Source organism: Rutilus rutilus, assembly GCF_951802725.1.
Source record: "Rutilus rutilus genome assembly, chromosome: 20".
Lineage (NCBI taxonomy): Eukaryota > Metazoa > Chordata > Actinopteri > Cypriniformes > Leuciscidae > Rutilus > Rutilus rutilus.
The window spans coordinates 11,960,598-11,980,395 of NC_140225.1; the positions used below are offsets into that span (position 1 = coordinate 11,960,598).

The window sequence follows — 19,798 nt, forward strand, 5'->3', positions numbered from 1 at the left end:
ACTCGTTTGAGGACATTGGGACTATATTACGTTATTTATTCTACCATGTGGTTAGCTAAACTTGGGAATTTTTAGACGGATCGCAATAGCATTGAAAAAACAACATTTGTCTGTGTGTGTATGTGTGTGTGTGTGTGTGTGTGTGTGTGTGTGTGTGTGTGTGTGTGTGTGTAAGCATGAATTATTGAGTTAACATGGAAAAACTGGTTTGCTTTAGTGCAGAAAACTGGTAAAAATCAAGAATTTCAAAATGAAAGTGAGCCAATAAGTGGCCTTCTACTGCTCCCTGCTGGCCATTACCAGTACTATTATAAAAATCAGATTTTGTCAAGTGTTTATCACTTCATTTGTACTGACACTTCACATAATTGCTAGTAAAATGGTAAATTATAGACCCACTGTCCTCGCATGAGGACATCATATGGTAAAACATAGACCCACTGTCCTCGCATGAGGACATCATTTTCTGCAAAAACTACTTCCAGTACAAAAACAAATTTTAGTTATTATACTTATTAGGTCCAACTTATCCCAAATAGCAAGAACAATTATAAAATGCACACCAGGCAAGCTCTCGGGTCTCAGGACAATAAATTAAATATATTATAAATATATAAATTAATTAAGGTTCGGGCTAATTCTGCCACATCCGCTACTGTGCTTTGAATTGTGTAAACAGGAAGAGACATTCTTGGTTTGCTAGTGCTCATATAGGCTATATCACACACACACACACTCTCTCTCTCTCACACACACACACACACACACACACTTGTTATCTATCTCCATATAATAAATGATAACTGTATTTGACAGCATGAGTCACATCCGTTGCAGTCTCATCCAAGAGGGACAGAATAACCTAGCTTCCTTTTTTTTTTTTTAAGTGTTGTTTGAAGGAAAATGTTGAGGAAAAAAAAAGGCAAACATTCCCAAAATCAAACATCCTGCTGTATTGTGCATTGTGAGCACAACATAGCAAAAAATGAGACCCCAGACCACACAATGGAATAGAAAACAGACCAGTACATTTTTAAATGGGTTCAACACTTTCAGTCCAAAGTAAAAGCTCACTCACACTGCAAACGCCGGCAGATACCCCTGTCACCGTCTGTTGGCATTGGTCAGATCATGTTCAATGTTTGTCGGGTCGTGGAATGTCTAAGAAGTGACATAGGCCTAATACTGTCATTTGGTGATTTTCTGCATCTATTGGTGCAGTGTGAACTGGCATTAAAAGATTACTAAGTTTGATGAACGTACACACACATACAGACCCTTTCCAAAAAAATTGAATATCATGGAAAAGTTTATTTATTTCCATAATTCCATTAAAAACGTTAAACTTCCATAGATTATAGATTCAGGGCCCACAACTTAAACGACTTCAAGTATTTAGTTGTTTATTTGTACATAATTTGGGCTTACAGCTCATAAAACCAACGAAAACAGGATTTCAAAAAATTTGAATATTACATGAAATCACACAGTAATTACACAGTGATACCATGGTCATTGAACCAGGTTTTGGTTATTTTGGCAGTGTGGGCAGGTGCAAATCCTGCTGGAAAATGAAGTCAGTATCTCCATAAAGCTTGTCTGCTGAAGGAAGCATGAAGTGCTCTGAAAATGTCCTGGTAGACAGCTGTGTTGAGTGGACAGCGCATTGGACCAACACCAGCCGATGACCAACACAGACTGTGGAAACTTCACACTGGACTTCAAGCATCTTGGATTGTGTGCCTCTCCATTCTTCCTCCAGACTCTGGGACCTTGGTTTCCAAATGAGATGCAAAATTTGCTCTCATCAGAAAAGAGGACTTTGGTCCACTGTGCTTTATTAAATCCAGAGTCAACGCAGCCGTCTACCAGGACATTTCAGAGCACTTCATGCTTCCTTCATTTTCCAGCAGGATTTGCACCTGCCCACACTGCCAAAAGAACCAAAACCTGGTTCAATGACCATGGTATTACTGTGTAATTACTGTGTGATTTCATGTAATATTCAAAAAAATTGAGCTGGAAGCCCAAATTATGTACAAATAAACAACTAAATACTTGAAATCATTTAAGTTGTGGGCCCTGAATCTATAATATGGAAGTTTAACGTTTTGAATGGAATTATGGAAATAAATAAACTTTTCCATGATATTCAAATTTTTTGGAAAGGGTCTGTACATAAATAGCCTCCAAAGAATATGCAACAGCACATACAACCCCCTTCTAGTCCGTTCTGCGTAGATTGTGTATAAGAAGTGAGGATTTGAAGTATGCGATGCTTGTTCACCAGACCTTTGTAAAATACTTCTACTGTCTAAAATGTCCACCTGGCCACCAGCCAGTTGCACTGTGACTTATTTTGTTCTGAGAGAGGCAGGAATGCTTATAAAGAAGCGAGTAGAGTCATGAAGACCTAGAGAACATGCTGTTGGCAGGCGTACTAGTAGATGGAAAAAGAGCGTGGAGACATTTTTCAGTTACCACCAGCCCCAGGGAACCATGAAAGCACATCAAAAGCTTTTCATCATACTCCTGCAATCCAGATGTGAAACAATGGAGATTACCTTCACCCTTGTCACCTTATATTGTTATTGGGTCATGTTGTATTGTATAGTTCCAGAGTTTTCTTATTTATAGATTAACAATCCAAAAGTATAATTTTACATATATAAAAAAATAAACAATATAAATTTCATGAAAGCCTTTCTACTACAGGGCTAAAAACCCATTAGTTCTGGTTCCACCCTTCTTCAAACCAATCGCTCCTGTTGATCAAAGGAGCTGCAAGCAGAGGGCCTTCCAGTTTATGCAAATCACTTATCTCCTCTTCCTGTTTCATCACTGTTTCACAAAAACTATTTACAATGTAAAAGCAGCTAGATTACCCCAGAAACATTTAAAAACTCTTATAACCCAGACTTTTGAATGGTGAGGTTGAGTATACTTTCTGATTCAGATCAGAAAAGGGATGGATAGTATATCGAGCACAAATACTTCACCTTATGGTTGACAGAAACATATTTGACGAATATCATGTTTTTTTGGCATTGAGGTTATCCATGCATTAAAGAATAAGTACAAAAAGCTATAGCAATATACAGAACAATTGTATAAAATCTGAAATTTGAGAGAGCATTAGGGGGAAACACATCTTTATTTAAATACAAGTGCAGCAATTAAATGAAGTCAATAAAAAATGTCTGTACACACAGCTGCATGATTACACTTTTACAGAGACTATTGAATAAATAGCAAAAATGAAGATAAATAAGATTAAAGCCCATTTAATTAGTCTGAAAACATCTGAAATCTCTCACGTTGTTACTTTCAGATCAGATGAATAATAAATTATTGTTTTATAGTCAATAAATACATTGAATAAATAGTCATAGATACATTGCACACAGCAAAATTCAGCCATACATATGGTTGTCCTCAGACAACTAGTGGCTGTTTAGTCCTTCTCCCTGCCACCAGTCTCCTTGCAGTTCTCCCAGGATCTCCTGCAGCGACAGGGCCGGCAGCTCAGGCAGAGGCCCGTGGTGAATCCCGCTTTCCTGTTGGCTCTCCATCCTCGGAACTTCTGGGTTGTCTACACAAAAAGAGCTGGAAGCTGGAGGAGTGCCCTCCCAGCAACCCGAGTCTGGGGTAACAGGGGTCAGTGGCTGAAGGCTGTTGTGTTTTTCAGACGGAGAGTAAAAAAAGCTCTGGATGGAGCTTGTTTTGCAGGCATAGGCATCATGATGATATGGACTCCACATGGAGCTCATAGGTGACCTCCTGTCATACCTCGTAGCCCAGTTAGGGGGCATCTGATGCTCTGGGCTTAGAAGAGGAGGGCCGCAGTGAGCGTTCATGGCTCTGGCCTGATGGTGTCCGTATGAAGGGGTGCAGTAGCCGGAATCATCACCGATAGACATGGAAGATGGAGTGTCACATCCATAGTGGCCATCCCTTTCCATCTCTTCCTTAATATGATCTGGGTGTGCAATTGGTGAAGTGCATAAAGGCCCAGTGACCGCACCAGACTTGCCGCCCTCCCTGTTAGAAGAGTGAATCTGCACCGGTGAATTCTGCATGGCACTGTAAGCTGGCGATGGTGAGTCTGACTGCCACAACGGTTTCTTTCCACCCTTGCATTTCAACGTGCGAGCCCTCCTATTCTGGAACCATACCTATTGCAAGTGGAGACATCAAGACATAGAGGGTCAGTCTCATAAGAATACAGTTGATAGATTAGACTCAACCATCTAGTGCATACAGATAAGAGCTTCCCTGTCAAAAGATTCAGGTTAATCATTGTGAGATGACATCCAGCTATGGTGGCATGAAGTCAGGATGGTTATCTATGCCTGGTATGTCAATTGTTTACAGGCCGTATGGTCTCTAAACTAAACAGCAGATAAACACAAAGACGCTTACGTCATGTCAGATATTGATAGTGGTATCAAAGACAGCAAACAGTATGTTTCACATAAGGCCTTATTAGCATATCACTTCACCTGTTTTTATGCGTAGCTGGTGAATTTGTAAATGCGTAAGAGATACAGAGAAAGAGAAGAAGAAGGGGTTGTTTCCTTATTTACATAATTAAAGAAATAGTTCACCCAAAAATGTACTCACTCTCATGTTGTTTCAAACCTGATTTTCTTTCTTCTGTGGAACACTCAATATGAAATTGTGAAAAAAAAAAAAAGGCTTGGTTTTCTGTCCATAGAATGAAAGTCAATGGGGCCAAAAGTTGTTTTAGACCCTGCTGACTTTAATTATATAGATAAAAATAATGAAAAAATTTTTTTGGGGGGGGTTCAATTTCAGTGAATTCAGTGTGCTATCGTACATAACGTGCCATAAGACATCGTGACCCACCTGTATGCGAGACTCTGGTAGTCCAGTGGTTTGGGAGAGACTTTCTCTGAGGCTGATTCCTGGGTAAGGATCTGTCTCAAATGTGGCACGCAGAAGCTCAACGTGTTCCTTTGAGAAACTCGTCCTTTTCCTGCGACTTGCACTTCTTGACACATTACCGCTTCCAGATATTTTAGCAGATGCATCTGAAAAATAAGATCAAAATTAGTGCAAAGCCAATTATAGTGTTATCATGATTGTCACAACCTTATAGTTTAAAAAGAAACACTATATTACAAGCAAACAATATCAAATGCAATGTATGAATACTTCTCAACAATAATATATACAGCAGAAGCACAGTAACAGACTTTTGGTTTGAGATGGAGAAGATTGGCTTTTCTTATTACGTAATATCTATCCATAAAAAAAAATCACCATTCAGTATGCTTACCAATACTGTTGTCTTTCCACATGTTCAGTTGGGCTGGAGAAGTATAAAGGTCTGTCTTGTTTGATACTCCTCAGGGATTTGATTTCTGACCCCTACAGCACTGTTTTATACCTGTACCTATCCCATGACCCCCCTTTCACCCACTCCTCCCCCATTAGAAGTCCTTATTATGGGTGAAATAGGAATAAGATGATGAACAAAGCCAGCCCAAGCCAGTACTTAAGTGCTTAAAAACGTCTTTCTCAAAAAAAAAAATATGTTTTGTCTCTTTAAATTGGATTTTACAACATTTAAAAGTTTTCTTTTTAGATATCTTTAAAAAAAAAAACAAATACATGAAGAGCATTAGTCGCTTTTATACAGTATGTTTATGCTTTTATTTAGTCAGATCTTTGAATACATGTTATTATGTATATTTATTTTATTATTTGGTATGTATATTGCATTTTCTATTTTAAATATATATATATATATATATATATATATATATATATATATACATCATAACTAATTATAAAGTTACAGCTTTACAGTTTGGATATTCTCGTAATGACCATTAACTGTAAATCATTCAAATTTAAATAAAAATACCACACATTTAAAACAGCAGAAAGTAATTTGAGAATGCAATGAAATGTTAATTTGTTGTTTCAAATCTATTTTATTATATTCCTGTTTACAAAGGCTAAAATAAACACAGACTACCAAATAATATATTTATATTCTTAATATATATATATATATTTTTTAAACTATTAAGGTTTTCAGCTTTACAGTTTGGATATTCTAAAAATCCCCATTATCTGTCATTAAACAACATCACTTAAAACAGCTTTAAAAATCGAGAATGCAATAAAACATTAATATGTCTGTTTCAAAACTATTTTTATATTATATTCCTATTTACAAAGATTAAAAATAAACAGACTGTATGTTAATACAGAAGGCTTGTTGCACATTAATCAATAGAATTACACTTATTGGAAAAGTGTGTAAATAGATGGTGTCTTTGCTATAATTGCTCTTCATTCAAGCATTGTAATCAATAAAACAATAGACTCGAGAAAATATTAACTAACAAAGACATTAACAACGTGCTTAAGCAATAGGCTGAGAATGGATATCTCTTTGTGTCATCTGATCTCTTTTCAAAAGAAACATGTTTTGGAAGCCAAGGAAAACAAGGAGGGTGATTTGTGAAATGATTAATAGGAGAGTTTACATGTGTGAGGATTGTCACACCCTCTCTCTGCTCCAGAGGATCCAGAGGGGATAACGGTCATTTCAAAGTCAAGGCTTGCCAAGCTTGTCAATGCAGATGAGCTGTTTAGATGTGCTGTTGAATTAAGCCAGACTAAAGCAAGCTGAACACACGGACCTATCAGCCCAAGACATAGAATGGATAGGTAGGTAATGGATGGATATAACGAATCAATAAATAATGTCCATATCTGACAAGATAAATATTTCCATTCAAACAAGTTCAAATAAATGATGGCATCTGGTTAGCTACCATAAATTAAGTGACTGATTTTTATGAAGTCCAGGTTCATCTTGTCATCTCATCTTAGTGCTTTTGTTATGGTTATTAAATGAAATGACCATGTAAAGCAAGTTTTTTATTAAGTAGTTTGGCAAGCATATATTGAGGCTATAAAGGTTTTTTTTCTTACAAAATGTAGAGCGTGACATCCCCCCATTCTTCAAACATACCTACTTGGCTGATACTGCATTCTGCTGCAGTTTAAATCCAATCAGTTTGTTATTTTAAGATAAATGTGCAAATTGCAGATAGTTTTCAATTTTTTGTTTTGTTTAAAATTACCTTGCAACATTACTATTGTATAGAAGCAAATATATAGAGTAACTTTATTTTCCCACTTTTTTTCTGCATTCCCACTTTTTTTTTTTTTCGTATTTGAAATTTTACCTTTTTGTCTTTAAAACTCCTAGTCCAGCTGTTCTATCAACACAATAGTAGTTAGCAGTATTGAGCTTCAACAGCTTTAAGATTGTGGCACGATTTTTCCCTGATTCACAGCTGTAAAATCATCAGATGCATACAAACATGCTATAGTTGTTGATTTTAGGGGATAAATTAATTGTATACTTGTTTACCTGTACAATGAGGGTATTTTTTTGTACCTCTGATCTAACCAAATGAACTACTGAGATATAATGAACATGTACGAGTGCTGCAGGGATGATGTATTTTTTTAGGCCAAAAAATCCAGAAACGAGTTAGCATATTAGCGCTTCTGGTTATGTCTATAAGTCAATGCGGGAAAACGTACAAATTCTACGAGGTGGCTTATTCGAATTAGATTTTTGCAAAATCGTACATATTTTACGAATTGGCCAATTCGTATGAATTCATACGAATGACCTACCCCTGACCCCGCCCCTAAACCTACCCATCACGTGGGTTTAGACAAATCGTACAAATTCGTACGAGTGAGGTCGTACGAATTAGCCAACTTTTTATCATTCGTACGAATTGGTCGTGAGATAGCGTTGGTTCAAAGCATGAAATACTATATGCGGTTACACAAGCTAACGATATTTTCAGTAATTTTTATTTGTCCTTAAAAAGGTGACAAATTTGTAGGGGTCTTAAATTTCATAAATACCATTCATGTTGATATCACTGAAAAAAATGATTCGTTGAATTTAATAAAATTTATGGTAAGTGGTTGCACACAATTGATTTTAGCTACATTTAAACAAATGCATTAAGCTGAACTAAAATTAAGTTAAACTTAATACATTTGTTTAAATGTAGCTAAAATTAATTGTGTGCAACCACTTACCATTACAATTATTAAATTCAACGAATCATTTTTTTTTTTCAGTGTATGTTGGGGAAAGTAAAAGCAGTAGGGAATAACCAGGCACTGAAGTATCTCTGTATCACACCACAGCTGTATCCTTGAGCAAGTCACTTAACCTCTGGTTCCAGCAGGGCGATGAGAAGTGTCACCTAAATGGCAAGTTACTGACTGGCTATGAAAAACGCTGGGGTCAACGTACGGCTGCTTAGTTCCTAACCACATTTTTGCCTGCTAGTGGAGAACACCACCCAGAATACTCTTTTTGAAAAAGAAAGTGTTTTTACCATTATAGTTATTACACATTAAAATCTCTGACACGAAAGGATGTGATAAAGAAATCAGGTTTCTGAAGAATGAAAGAAAGGAAAATACATCGTCTGTCAGAGCTGGAAATATCTCAAACTTCCTGTTTACAACAAAAGTATGTGTATGAAAATATTCCAGCTCAGAGAACCTGTCAGCTGACACCATTTGTCTGTGAAAAGTTGAACAGAACATGATAGACACAATAATACAGAAACAACTTTAATGACAATAAACAATCATAATTTCTTCACATTGGCTAGGAACTTGTACAGACAATCAGGTAGGAAAGAAATATTTACATTTGACACCTTCATTACATCACATTCACTCCTTTATTAAAATATAGGAGTTGTAAACATGTTTGTTGTAAATTTTTTTGTAAAGTAAACTAGTGCCGCTATACATTCAACGTCATACAATAAGTTCCTACAAACACAATGTTATCTCTAACATTAAGACAAAGTCATAAAATGTATTTAAAACAAATCAAAATGTCCTTTAAATGGAAATTTGCAAATATAGAAACTTTCAGTCTTAAAATAAAGTGATTCTAAGGAACAGACAGGAGAAACCAGAGTACAGACAGACACCAAAAAATAAACCATCTCGGATGGTAGCAGCAACATTTCAGATTATAAATTAGAATGCATATTTAGTCCCACTGAGTATTCTCAAAGGCTTGTTCTCTACCAGTACATAACACAATATTTTAAAAATGACCATAGGTGGAAACCTCATCATGGTAATTTCAGTGGAAAACCAAATTCCCCCACAACCATAAACTGAACTATCTCCCAAATGTGACCGCGTGTGATTTACATGACACACAAACTGTGCATTTTACTAATGACTCAAGTAAAAAAAATAAAAAATAAAAAAACATTATAGGGACAGCTAAAGTTTAACCACTCTGTCAGACACCAATTCAATACTCACAGACAGAAAACCAGAAAGGAACAATTTCATACTGACTCTACATGTGTTATTCAAGGGTGAGTGAGTCTAGATCAATCATTCCTCATCTAGTATTACATAATGTAACTTCAGTGCATCAGGGCTGCAGAGAACTAATGACAGAAACACGCACAGAATGAGACCGAGAACACGGGTGTCGTCCTTCTGGATTCCAGCCTTAAAAATGCCTGTTTTAAACTTCTAGGAACCCGTCCAACCAGTCAGCACAGATAATTCAAGTTTCTGTAACATCATGAGGAAACAACTATCATGCAGCAATGCCTACACACCCAGAAGAACATACAAAAACGGATGAAATTTTAATGGTGTGGCCATTTAAACTAGGACTTCGTTCTACGAATATGTACATTTAAATAGGACTCTTGACAAATTCTTCACTTGTTCTCAAACTACAAACACAGATCTTGGCTCTCAGCACACGCTACAACGTACACCATATGTCTCAGTTGGGTTCAGGGCATGTTACCAAGTCTGCAAAGAGTAAACAAACATGGACTTTTGAAGATTAGAAACTGTGACCTGTAAGACTGCAGGACAAAGCAGTCATATGACACAGAAAATTCACAATTACCGTCTAAAAAAAAATGTCTGGAAGTTCTTCGAAATCATTAAAGTTCTCAACAACAACATAAAAAGCTGTTTTTGATAAATACCAGAATAGAACGAACAGACAGCCCTTAAACAGCTTGAGGCATAGACAGACTATAATAGCAGTTGACATCTTCATTGTTCACCTAGCTTTAAAAACATGAAATAAATAATATAACAATAATAATATTTTTTTATCAAAGGTAAACTATCAAAAATAAAACCTGTTTATAAACCTCAGTCCTGCATATCAATCAGTTTTGATGCCCGTGGGTTTTGAACCCTTCATGTAAGACTGATAAAAGAAAGAAGAGAAGAGGAGCAGATAGCTGAAATACATGAGTGAAGCCCACACTATGTTATCCACATAAGAGGGACAATCACCATCTTGCATCCACCGGTACACTAGTGCACTTACTGCCAGACCCATGGCCATCTGGGCAATCTGGGTGCAAGTGATGATGATGGCACAGGGTTTCGGCACACGGAGTCCTGCAGCTCGAGCAGCGTAGTAGCTGTACATGAGCGCATGCACAGTGTAATTCATGGTCATGAACCAGCCACCACCGGCGACCTGGTCTTTGTAGGAATACCAGGAGTACACCAGCACGGTAATGTGATGATACCAGTGCAGGAAGATCAGCCGCTGTTTACGCAGGACGATGAATATGGTGTCCCCTGAAAAGATTACAAGTGCAAAATTATAAGCAATTAAAGCAAGAATTAACCTAGAAATAAAAAGTCACAAAACATTTTTTTTGTCCACGATGAAAGTCAATGGGGTCCAATGTTGTTTTGGACTCCACTGACTTTCATTACGTATGCAAACAATTGGAAAATTCTTCTTTCAAAATATCTTCCTTTGTGTTCCACCGAGTAAATGATAACAAAAGGGTATTTTTGATTAATTATCCCTTAAAAAATAAAAAATTTATTAATTTAAAAAAAAAACTCACCTAGCTCTGGGGCTTTGCTCAGCACAAAAGCACAAGCCCAGAACTTGCTAATCGGCCCATTGTAGAAGCTCTGATCACAAACAGACTGTTTAAAACCACTGGTGCTGAGCATGTACAACATGAAGCACCCAGTTCTCACCGCTCCAATGATACTGAAAAAACAAAACAAAAAAACATGATTTGTATATAATATATTGTCTGCCATGGCTGTGAAACAATGTTTTCCACGATAAACAATTCAGGCCTCTTAACTTTAGGGGTGGGGGAGAAACCCCCCAGGAAAATTGCTAACAGGCAGTTTCTGTGTTAAACTGCAATCAATATCAAAACATTCACTAAGTGGTGAAAGTTCAGTTGCTAAGCGAGATCTAAAGAGCATGTGACCAGAGGTCACTGCTGCCATCCAATCACAATATTCCATTGTTCTTTTGCGTGCACACAATTACTTTGTGCTTACTGTCATCTTTTGAGATGGGACCAAGACAACTTATCCCCACCCAAGTGAAACCAAATCCAACTTTAAACAACAGCACTGAAGATTTAAAAGCCACACAAAGTGGTAAATCTCACATGTCACTCGCGTGCATTTTGGCACTCTCACATTTCAAGCACCAAATTTGCAGACAACAATATGTAACTTAATATCCAAGAGTGAAAGTCTCGTTAAAAAGACAATGTGCAGTATCATTAAAAGGTCAAAAGTTCAGGGCATTTGACTGATACTATGGAAGTCAATGGTGCCCCTACTGCCCAACAACTGTTTAGTTATAAACATAAATTTAAAAAAAAAAAATCATTGTCCTTTTGTGTCAAAACCGGTTTGGAACAACTTGAGGGTCAGTATGACGACAGAATTTATTTTGAGGTAAACTATCCCTTTAAATAAACGTGTTACTTGCTATTCCTCAAACATGTAAAAACAAAACAAAAACTCATTACACCCAGAAGTGGGCTAAATATATCAAAACCTCTTTTTAAGGATGTTTTAATGTGTAAAATAACTTGGTTATTTAGATAACAAAATAAGTGTGCATGCTATAAACTAAACATTAGTTTTTAAACTTACCTAAAGATGGCCAAACTGAGGGACCACAGCAGTAACACTCTTCGCAGATCAAGTCTCCGTCTTTCCTTCATAAAGTGCTGCCCACCAAACACGACCACTACATACACAGCACCAAACAAAAACGACTTTTTCCTGAAAGGGACAACATAGAACACCAGAAAACTCATTTATACTGGACCTCCAAGCAAAGATGCCCAAGTGTATTCAGATGAAATTCTTATTCAGTCAAAGACAGTTCTTACCAGTTGTCCTGCATCCATTCAATAGCAAACCTCTCATCAAAATGGCGCTCAAAATCATACTCAGTGAGAGGCAGCCCAAATTCAGTGGCATTCATTTTGAGTCACCTTCAAAAAATTGCCCTATAAAAGTGAAGGTAATTCTGGGGAGAAAATAAAAAGTTGTGATTACTGTCCGCTCGGCAGGGCGGCCACCAGTTAACTAAGCAGCCTCAGACACACACCTGTGCACACACCTGGCCCATTCAAATCAGGGTGGAGTTTATAGTGGAGTTCAGGGAGTGACTCTCGGGCAAAAGGCTGGTTTTGTATTTCCTGAATCGAATGCCAGTTTCTGCAATGCAGCCAAAGAACACTTTATTATGTTAAACCGAATAGTTTATGGTTAAATAGAATAGTTTCTATCCATAATAGGCTATACACAGGGGGAGAAAGAAGCCGATTGAGAGTCTTTAAATAAGCCATGTAACTCAGAGCTGTGCTAAGACAATTACAGTTAAGTATGACTTATGCAAATAATATAACGACATTATCGCCAGAATGCTCTAGTGTTGCATTTCTTAACTTAATAATGCATTTCTTATTTCTATTTCTGTCATTTTTATCTTATATTTCATGAAAAATAGCCTTTTATATTTATAAAAACTAAAAAGTAGCATACTGTGCTGTGATAAACCGGTGAAATAAGAACAGAGCATTTCTGTTAAAGGTGATCTACGTAAAATACAATTAGCCTATCAAATCATTTTTAATCGATATGCTATTCATTTAGCCTATATATTTAATTTGTTTATTTGTTTGGATTTCATGGACCATGATGGTGCCGTGGTGAACGAACTCTTAATTAGTATTCTCTAATTATGTATGACAATTATAGGATATTTTTAAACAAACAAACAAATATGTTTAATTGGCCTATAACAACTGTTAAAATATCTATATATTTTTTTAGCCTAGTTTATTATTTTTAGTGTAGGGCTATTAAATTTAGTTTAGAGAAATATGTATAGCCTAATTGTAAGAAGGTCATTAATAAGTGAATCAAAAGGCAAAATTAGTCAAAATGTATATTATTATTATTATATTATATATCATTTATTTTTCCCAAACCGTTTGAGTGGCTGTTGAATTTCTCTGAATTGAAAATTCAACTCGAATTCCTGCCGTTCCTATTCAAATTCCATATGAGTGAGTGTGGCAAATTCCATTCTAGTGAACTGAACTGGCAACATGTGACGTAAAAGTGCGTTCTGTTTTACTAATCAACTATAAATGTTGACACGTGAGGGCGCTATTTCACCAAAATTATTCAATGCTTCAATGATGCAAACAGAGTTCATTTCGGCTGTGCAGTTCAACTGAAATCAGTAGAAATAAGACAACCTAAAATAAAGGGTAATTGGAATCAGATTTACATTACAAGACTTGTTAAAAACCCTTTTATTAAAGGAAAACTAGGGAAGAATCAGCGTTTCAAATTTATTTTGGCCCATATTTCATTCATAATCCCACTCTCAGATTATTAAACTCAAGCATAAAAATAGTGAAAACTTTCATAACAAGAATGAATTCATATAGAGTTTGGGCAAATTATTATACCTGCTAAATGATCTGGACAATCCTGGAGTTCCCCTGCCAATCCTGTAGGTGGCGTTGATTGAGTTTCTTTCTGTACAGTCACTCGGAGCACAGAAGAAGTAAGGCATCTGTAGGAGAGTGATGTTTACTACAGTATTTTAAATTAAATCGTTTAGAAGCCTTTACTTATACGATTTTTTTCACAAGCAGCGGTCTTAGTCTTGCAAATACATTCTACATTCAGACGGACCGAGCGGCCACGATGAGGATTTATCATTCTTTACTCAATGCTACCAAGTTTAGGAGAGTGTTTGACTTTGGTGAGCGAGAGGTGGCGCATTGGTTCCCTGGACATATGGCTAAAGGTGCGTGCCACATACTAGTAGAAATCACAAAATCTGCCTTATCTGTCTAATTTGTTGCTACACAGTTCTTTAAGACATGGGCCAAAAGTTAACATCCAGAACAGGGACATTTCAATCATTCAGCATACTTTAGTTACTGATCTTATTTATGGCGATCAGATAAAAACCAGGTGTCTTAAAGTTTCAAAATTGTCATGGCATTCCTTCAGAATTATGCTCAACGTTGTGACTTTTTCTTTTTAGGACTCAAGCAGATGAGAGCCAGTCTAAGGAAGGTTGACTGCATTATAGAGATCCATGATGCTAGAATATCCTTTTTATGGCATATAATGTACATTTTGAATGATTAAACCTCAGTTAAACACTCTTTAACTGGCCAACATACCCTTTTCCGGAAGAAATCCTTCATTTCAAGAAAGCCTTGATGTCCGGCCACATTTACTCGTACTGAACAAGATGGATTTGGCAGACACGTCCAAAAAGCAGGTGTCATAATCTTATACATGTCATTATTGCTTTGAATTTAATAGATGCAAGAACAGAAAGTACTTAAATAATGTGCTAATCGGATATAACACTTTTTTTTTATTCCACCAGAACATTATGAAGCGGCTTGAGAGAGAAGGTGTGAGGAATGTTTTATTCACAGACTGCTTAAGACAGCGGGATGAAAACCTAAAAAAGGTGAGAGGTTTTACACTTTACATCAGAAATGTCTAAATTAAAGCTTGACTGGAGAACCTGACACCTTATAAATTTAAACATTCCGTCTTTCACTGTCTGACGTTGCAGATCATTCCTCTCGTGACAGAGTTGATAGAAAGTGGGTCACGTTTTCACAGAGAAGAGGTGGGTTTCAATTATTTCAGTGGCTTACATTTTGCTGTAAAGTTTTCTGACTTTGTTGTTCATCTATGTGTAGGACAGAAGTTACTGTCTGATGGTCATTGGTGTGCCAAATGTGGGGAAATCATCACTGATTAATGCTGTAAGAAGAACATATTTGAAAAAAGGTATTACTTTATGTTTTGTAAATCCTCTTCTGCTTGCTGTAAGAAATTCCAGTCTATTCATCTTAAAGTCAGCATGAAACTTAAGTTGTTTGTTTGACTTTTACAAGCAAACGTTAGGCCTAGACATTTTGATATTTGTATTTTCTTGCTTTCAGGGAAAGCTTCAAAAGTTGGAGGTGAACCAGGAATTACAAAAGCTGTCCTGACCAAAATTCAGGTTTGCTGTATTAATTAATAATTAATAGGCGGATAATGGATTCAATTGGGTTGATGTGTTCTCCCGTAGCATTAAATTAAATTTTCTTTTACTAGGTCTGTGACCGACCCATAATTCATTTACTGGACACCCCAGGAGTCCTGCCACCTAAAATAGAGAACATAGAGACTGGAATGAAACTTGCTTTATGTGGTAAGTCCACAAATTTCAGAAACAAAGATGCCTATCTTAGTGGATAGTAGTTTTGTTGTTGTAATGTCACAATTGTAAGGTAATGAAAGCGTTTTCTTTTCAAACAGGTACCATTTTGGACCATTTAGTTGGTGAGGATATCATTGCAGATTATCTGCTTTTTTCACTGAACAGACTGGAAAGATTTAGGTAGGTTTTGCATTTATTCTCAGTGAGTTTTGAGCAAATCTACAATTTTATAGCAGTAAATAATCATCTGTTGCATATTTTATAAAGCAGCATGTAAAAGTAATCAAGAATGATTGTGACAATTTCTTCTTTAGTTACGTTGAGAAGTACAATCTGGAAGAGCCTTGCGATGATATTCAGCACGTGCTGAAGTGTATAGCAGTAAAGCTCGGCAAGACAAAGCGTGTGAAGGCCATCACTGGAGTTGGTGAGCTGATTTATTTGTTAATTTTAGTGAATTCACACAATAAATCAACTTCACTTACACTCCTTTAATTATTGAAGCATTCAGTTGTTCATAACTTATCCAATGTATTTAACCAATAACACATCAACTCTTTAGGCAACATCACTGTCCAAATGCCAGACTACAGTGCAGCAGCCTACGATTTCATCAGAGCATTCCGGAAAGGAGAACTCGGAAACGTGATGCTTGACTATGCTTGACTTGACTTTACCGCATTTACGTTCAAGACTGGACACTGAACCACTTATTACTTTTAATGTTTTAATTAAAAGGTGGTACAATGGGTATTTTGGACATGTCTTGTTTTTATTGTGTAGTTATCAGGTCAAAGGTGCAGTGAATGTATTATTTTTCAGCACCGCAATTGAAGCAATAACTTATTCAGTTTAATTTGAACAGCATTGGTATCTTGAGTGCATAAGTTTGTATGTGAAAAGCAATGATTACAAACAAACGTCAGCTGCCAACACAAAAGTACTTATAACAATTAGATTGTCTACTTTCACATCAGCTGTTTTTCCTTACTAAAATGTCCAGTTTATAAAATATTTGGCACGTAATTGCTTCGATTTCTAAAATTATAATCTTTTAAATTTATCTAACAGCTGGCAAACAGTGCTTGTGTAGTGTTATATTATAAAAACACTGCCTTTTTTTAAACACTAGTGTACTTAATACATACTGCATTATCAAAAAATTCTACTAGAAATAGCATGACTAAAGTAGAAATTTAAAAACAGGACATTTTAACACCCACAGCAATGGAAGTACAGGTACAGACAGAAACCGTTTTCATATTCTAAACATGTTACAGCATACCTCTTCAATCTACACACAAATATTAGTTAAATGTAAACATAAATATTGATAAAGAGACAAAGGCTCATTAAAAAAAGGTTCACGTTTGTGTAAATCTCAATTACAGTGGTGTTTCTCCAGCCGTTCAGCAGCACAACAATAACACAGTATTTTTGCCATCCAGTACATGATGTAACCAGCATAATTTAAGTAGTCTATAGTTGTATAGTTACTAATGCTCCTGTTGGAGCAAACTATGCAGTCTAACTTCAGATCCTATTCCTAAAATGTCTACTAAACTAAATAAAAAGTTTTGAATCTTTCTTTTGTTTTCATATCCTCTTTGTTGTGCAACAGACACATTATTAAACATAGGTGTTGCACAGTAACATACATGAGCAGCTTATTAAGCTGTGCCAATGTGTGTCTTAAACTGCCTCAAGGGGCAAAGTACATGACAAGGTTTATTGGTAGGAGCAGAGCGGAAAGTTTAGTGGTAGTGGAGTCATACACTATTGCGCTTGATGTCCTGGCGAGGTAAAGCTCCCAGTCTGTTCTGTTACTGTAGTAATCATCTCCATGCTCTGAGCTGTCAACCGGTCTGCGCTGGGCCGACGCGTACCATCCTCCGGCTCCCAGCGCCACCACAGCCCCGGCCGCCGCTGCCCCTGCCACCCGCACAGCGGGGGAGCCTCGGGTGCGGGACGTCCGGCCGCCTCGGGCGCTGCCCCGCGCTGAACCCCTGGCACCTCCTCTGCCACCTTTGGACATCACCTGATCGCAAAGGAATGCTGAAAGCAGGAGAAATATCCAGCAGGTGGCGGCAGCCCTGTTCATTCTGGATCACCCTGGGAATGGAAGAAAAACATTAAGATGACTCTGAGAGAGAAAAAAATTACAGATAAGGCTTAAAGTAGTTCACTTTCAAATAAAAAGTTCCTGATAATTTACTCACCCTCATGTCATCCAAGATGTCCATGTCTTTCTTTCTTCAGTCGAAAAGAAATTAAGGTTTTTGAGGAAAACCCAGGATTTTTCTCCATATAATGGACTTCAATGGCAACCAACGGTTTGATGGGTCTAATCTAGCGAAACGATCGGTCATTAAAAAAAAAAAAATCATATACTTTTTAACCTCAAAATGCCCGTCTTGTACTATCTCTGAGATGCGCCACGCATTACGTCATGTTGGGAAGGTCATGTTAGAAACCCTTATTTCTCGACTGGGATTCTCAAATCCTGGAATGTTTTCCTCAAAAACCTTAATTTCTTTTCGACTGAAGAAATAAAGACATGGACATCTTGGATGACATGGGGGTGAGTAAATTATCAGGAACTTTTCATTTGGAAGTGAACTAATCCTTTAAGCCTAGTCCCAGACTAAAATGCATGTTTGAGCTGTTTTAACTGAAAGCAACATATCTTAAAATATTGTATTGTCTCAAGATGCACACACTTTTTTTTTTCTAAGGCACGGTTATAAAAGCTACTTAAATGCCCTAATTGAATAAGGCTAACTCTTAGTTAAACCGGGCCTTTAAATCATAATTTAAGGATTTTTAAGTCGCACTTAAAATGCATGAATACCATTGCTGACACCTGAATACTTGTGCAAACTATCACATTTATTTTATATTTAATTTTAAAATGTTGTTCTTATGTGCATGGGATTTATTTAAAAAAAATTCATGTAGGCTATTTCATGCATATTGCATTATTTGTGTGTCATATGTTTTATCCTTATGTGTTTTGCAGGGGTAACCTCATCCTTATATTGTTTTGTCACTGCATTTTTTTATAATAAAGTTCTGGCAACCACATCAGCCAGTTTTTTAAACCATAAACAAACTTTTACTACAGACAGTTGACAAGCTAAGTGTCCAAATACGGTTGGGAACACTGCAACTGCAAAGTATGTAACTATTTAACAATGAGGTTCAGGTTCATTTAGTTTGCTCGGTGATAGTGCCTCCATATGTGAATAGATTGATTTGATATAGGTCTAATATAAACAAAGACCAGTGAAAAGCACACTGATGGTGGCTATAATGAGCTCATATGTTAACACATAATACATTTTAATGCATTTGCCTTCAAATGTGGTATTCACTGTCGTGTGTTTAGTTAAGTGATGAAATGGTAATACATCTGTCTAATCTCCAACTAGGTCACTAAAAATTCTGTAATTTAGGCTACGGCTCACAATAACTGCTAGAGATAGGCTATATTATCCTCACCTTGTGTTATTCTGACTATACAATAATACAATTCATGACACTCAATACAATATATGAGGAGAAAAATACGCTTTTTACACATCGTTCGCCTGGTCACAAATTCAAAATGGTCACGATATCAATAATTCATTTCGTTTTTTAGAACACGATAATGCGACCCATTATCTGGCATTGTCAGCCTCTATGAGAATATAGGCAGATATGAGTATAGGCGCGGATATGCCTGATAATATGATATTATGCATGCGACGTCCACTAATGTTCGCACAAACCCAAGGCGTTTCTGTGGAGTCTCGACGGTGTCTATGATGCTACACCTCTGCAACAACCCTTCATTATGCATATTCATTCATTTAAATCCTTTTATCTTTGGCCATATCGAGGCACTTACCTCCGTTTGTGTCCGTGTCCACAGAATAACCCGCGATATCTCACTATCATGTGTGAGATCAAATCAAATGCACGCGTTATGTAAGGCAGCACTGCTCGTGTATGCTGCTGCTGGAGATGATGAATTAACAAATGACAGGTGTACTAGTCATCAGGTTTGCTGCTCTTGTAAAAAGAAGCCTCTGTGCAATAGAAGAGCAGCGGAATGTATTTGAATGCATAATTTTGCAGCTGTACTTTAAAATACAATTTATAAATGTTTGAAGAGAA

The 19,798-nt window shown here is 36.7% G+C and overlaps 4 protein-coding genes across 5 annotated transcripts; 1 reads left to right on the plus strand and 3 right to left on the minus strand.

Moving 5' to 3' along the window:
- Positions 1–3,413: 3,413 nt before the first annotated feature.
- mxtx1 (mix-type homeobox gene 1) lies at positions 3,414–5,324 on the minus strand (the record flags this gene model as incomplete). The annotated part of the gene is given in 4 exon segments (XM_084392178.1): positions 3,414–3,443; positions 3,447–4,175; positions 4,870–5,054; positions 5,303–5,324. Coding segments are annotated over 4 exon segments (966 nt in total).
- A 3,321-nt stretch (positions 5,325–8,645) lies between these two features.
- Positions 8,646–12,501, minus strand: elovl6l (ELOVL family member 6, elongation of long chain fatty acids like). Its single transcript, XM_084390702.1, has 4 exons — positions 12,267–12,501; positions 12,025–12,156; positions 10,959–11,110; positions 8,646–10,680 (listed from the first exon to the last, which is right to left on the minus strand). Exons 1-4 carry the CDS (start codon positions 12,359–12,361, stop codon positions 10,253–10,255), a joined length of 807 nt encoding a protein of 268 aa, XP_084246828.1. The 5' UTR covers positions 12,362–12,501; the 3' UTR covers positions 8,646–10,252.
- A 52-nt stretch (positions 12,502–12,553) lies between these two features.
- Positions 12,554–16,388, plus strand: mtg1 (mitochondrial ribosome-associated GTPase 1). Of its 2 annotated transcripts, XM_084391217.1 has the most exons (13): positions 12,554–12,758; positions 13,941–13,960; positions 14,052–14,206; positions 14,450–14,514; positions 14,588–14,692; positions 14,804–14,890; positions 14,999–15,055; positions 15,129–15,219; positions 15,375–15,436; positions 15,532–15,628; positions 15,736–15,817; positions 15,952–16,064; positions 16,200–16,388. In XM_084391217.1, exons 3-13 carry the CDS (start codon positions 14,104–14,106, stop codon positions 16,301–16,303), a joined length of 966 nt encoding a protein of 321 aa, XP_084247343.1. In that variant the 5' UTR covers positions 12,554–12,758; positions 13,941–13,960; positions 14,052–14,103; the 3' UTR covers positions 16,304–16,388. The 2 variants fall into 2 exon arrangements, with proteins under 2 accessions (XP_084247343.1, XP_084247344.1); XM_084391218.1 differs by lacking the exon at positions 13,941–13,960.
- Positions 16,389–17,183: 795 nt separating this feature from the next.
- sprn (shadow of prion protein) lies at positions 17,184–19,639 on the minus strand. The gene is made up of 2 exons (XM_084391219.1): positions 19,530–19,639; positions 17,184–17,749 (listed from the first exon to the last, which is right to left on the minus strand). Exon 2 carries the CDS (start codon positions 17,736–17,738, stop codon positions 17,340–17,342), a length of 399 nt encoding a protein of 132 aa, XP_084247345.1. The 5' UTR covers positions 17,739–17,749; positions 19,530–19,639; the 3' UTR covers positions 17,184–17,339.
- Between the last annotated feature and the right edge of the window lie 159 nt (positions 19,640–19,798).

Excerpts from the sequence above, each read along its gene's own strand:
- sprn (XM_084391219.1), bottom strand. The coding sequence starts at position 17,738 with ATGAACAGGGCTGCCGCCACCTGCTGGATATTTCTCCTGCTTTCAGCA.
- elovl6l (XM_084390702.1), bottom strand. The coding sequence starts at position 12,361 with ATGAATGCCACTGAATTTGGGCTGCCTCTCACTGAGTATGATTTTGAG. Across the intron at positions 12,157-12,266 it reads GAATGGATGCAGGACAACTG|GAAAAAGTCGTTTTTGTTTG; the intron begins GTAAGAACTGTC and ends TGTCCCTTTCAG. Across the intron at positions 11,111-12,024 it reads CTCAGTTTGGCCATCTTTAG|TATCATTGGAGCGGTGAGAA; the intron begins GTAAGTTTAAAA and ends TTGTTTTTTCAG.
- mtg1 (XM_084391217.1), top strand. The coding sequence starts at position 14,104 with ATGAGGATTTATCATTCTTTACTCAATGCTACCAAGTTTAGGAGAGTG. Across the intron at positions 15,056-15,128 it reads CACGTTTTCACAGAGAAGAG|GACAGAAGTTACTGTCTGAT; the intron begins GTGGGTTTCAAT and ends ATCTATGTGTAG. Across the intron at positions 15,437-15,531 it reads CTGTCCTGACCAAAATTCAG|GTCTGTGACCGACCCATAAT; the intron begins GTTTGCTGTATT and ends TTCTTTTACTAG.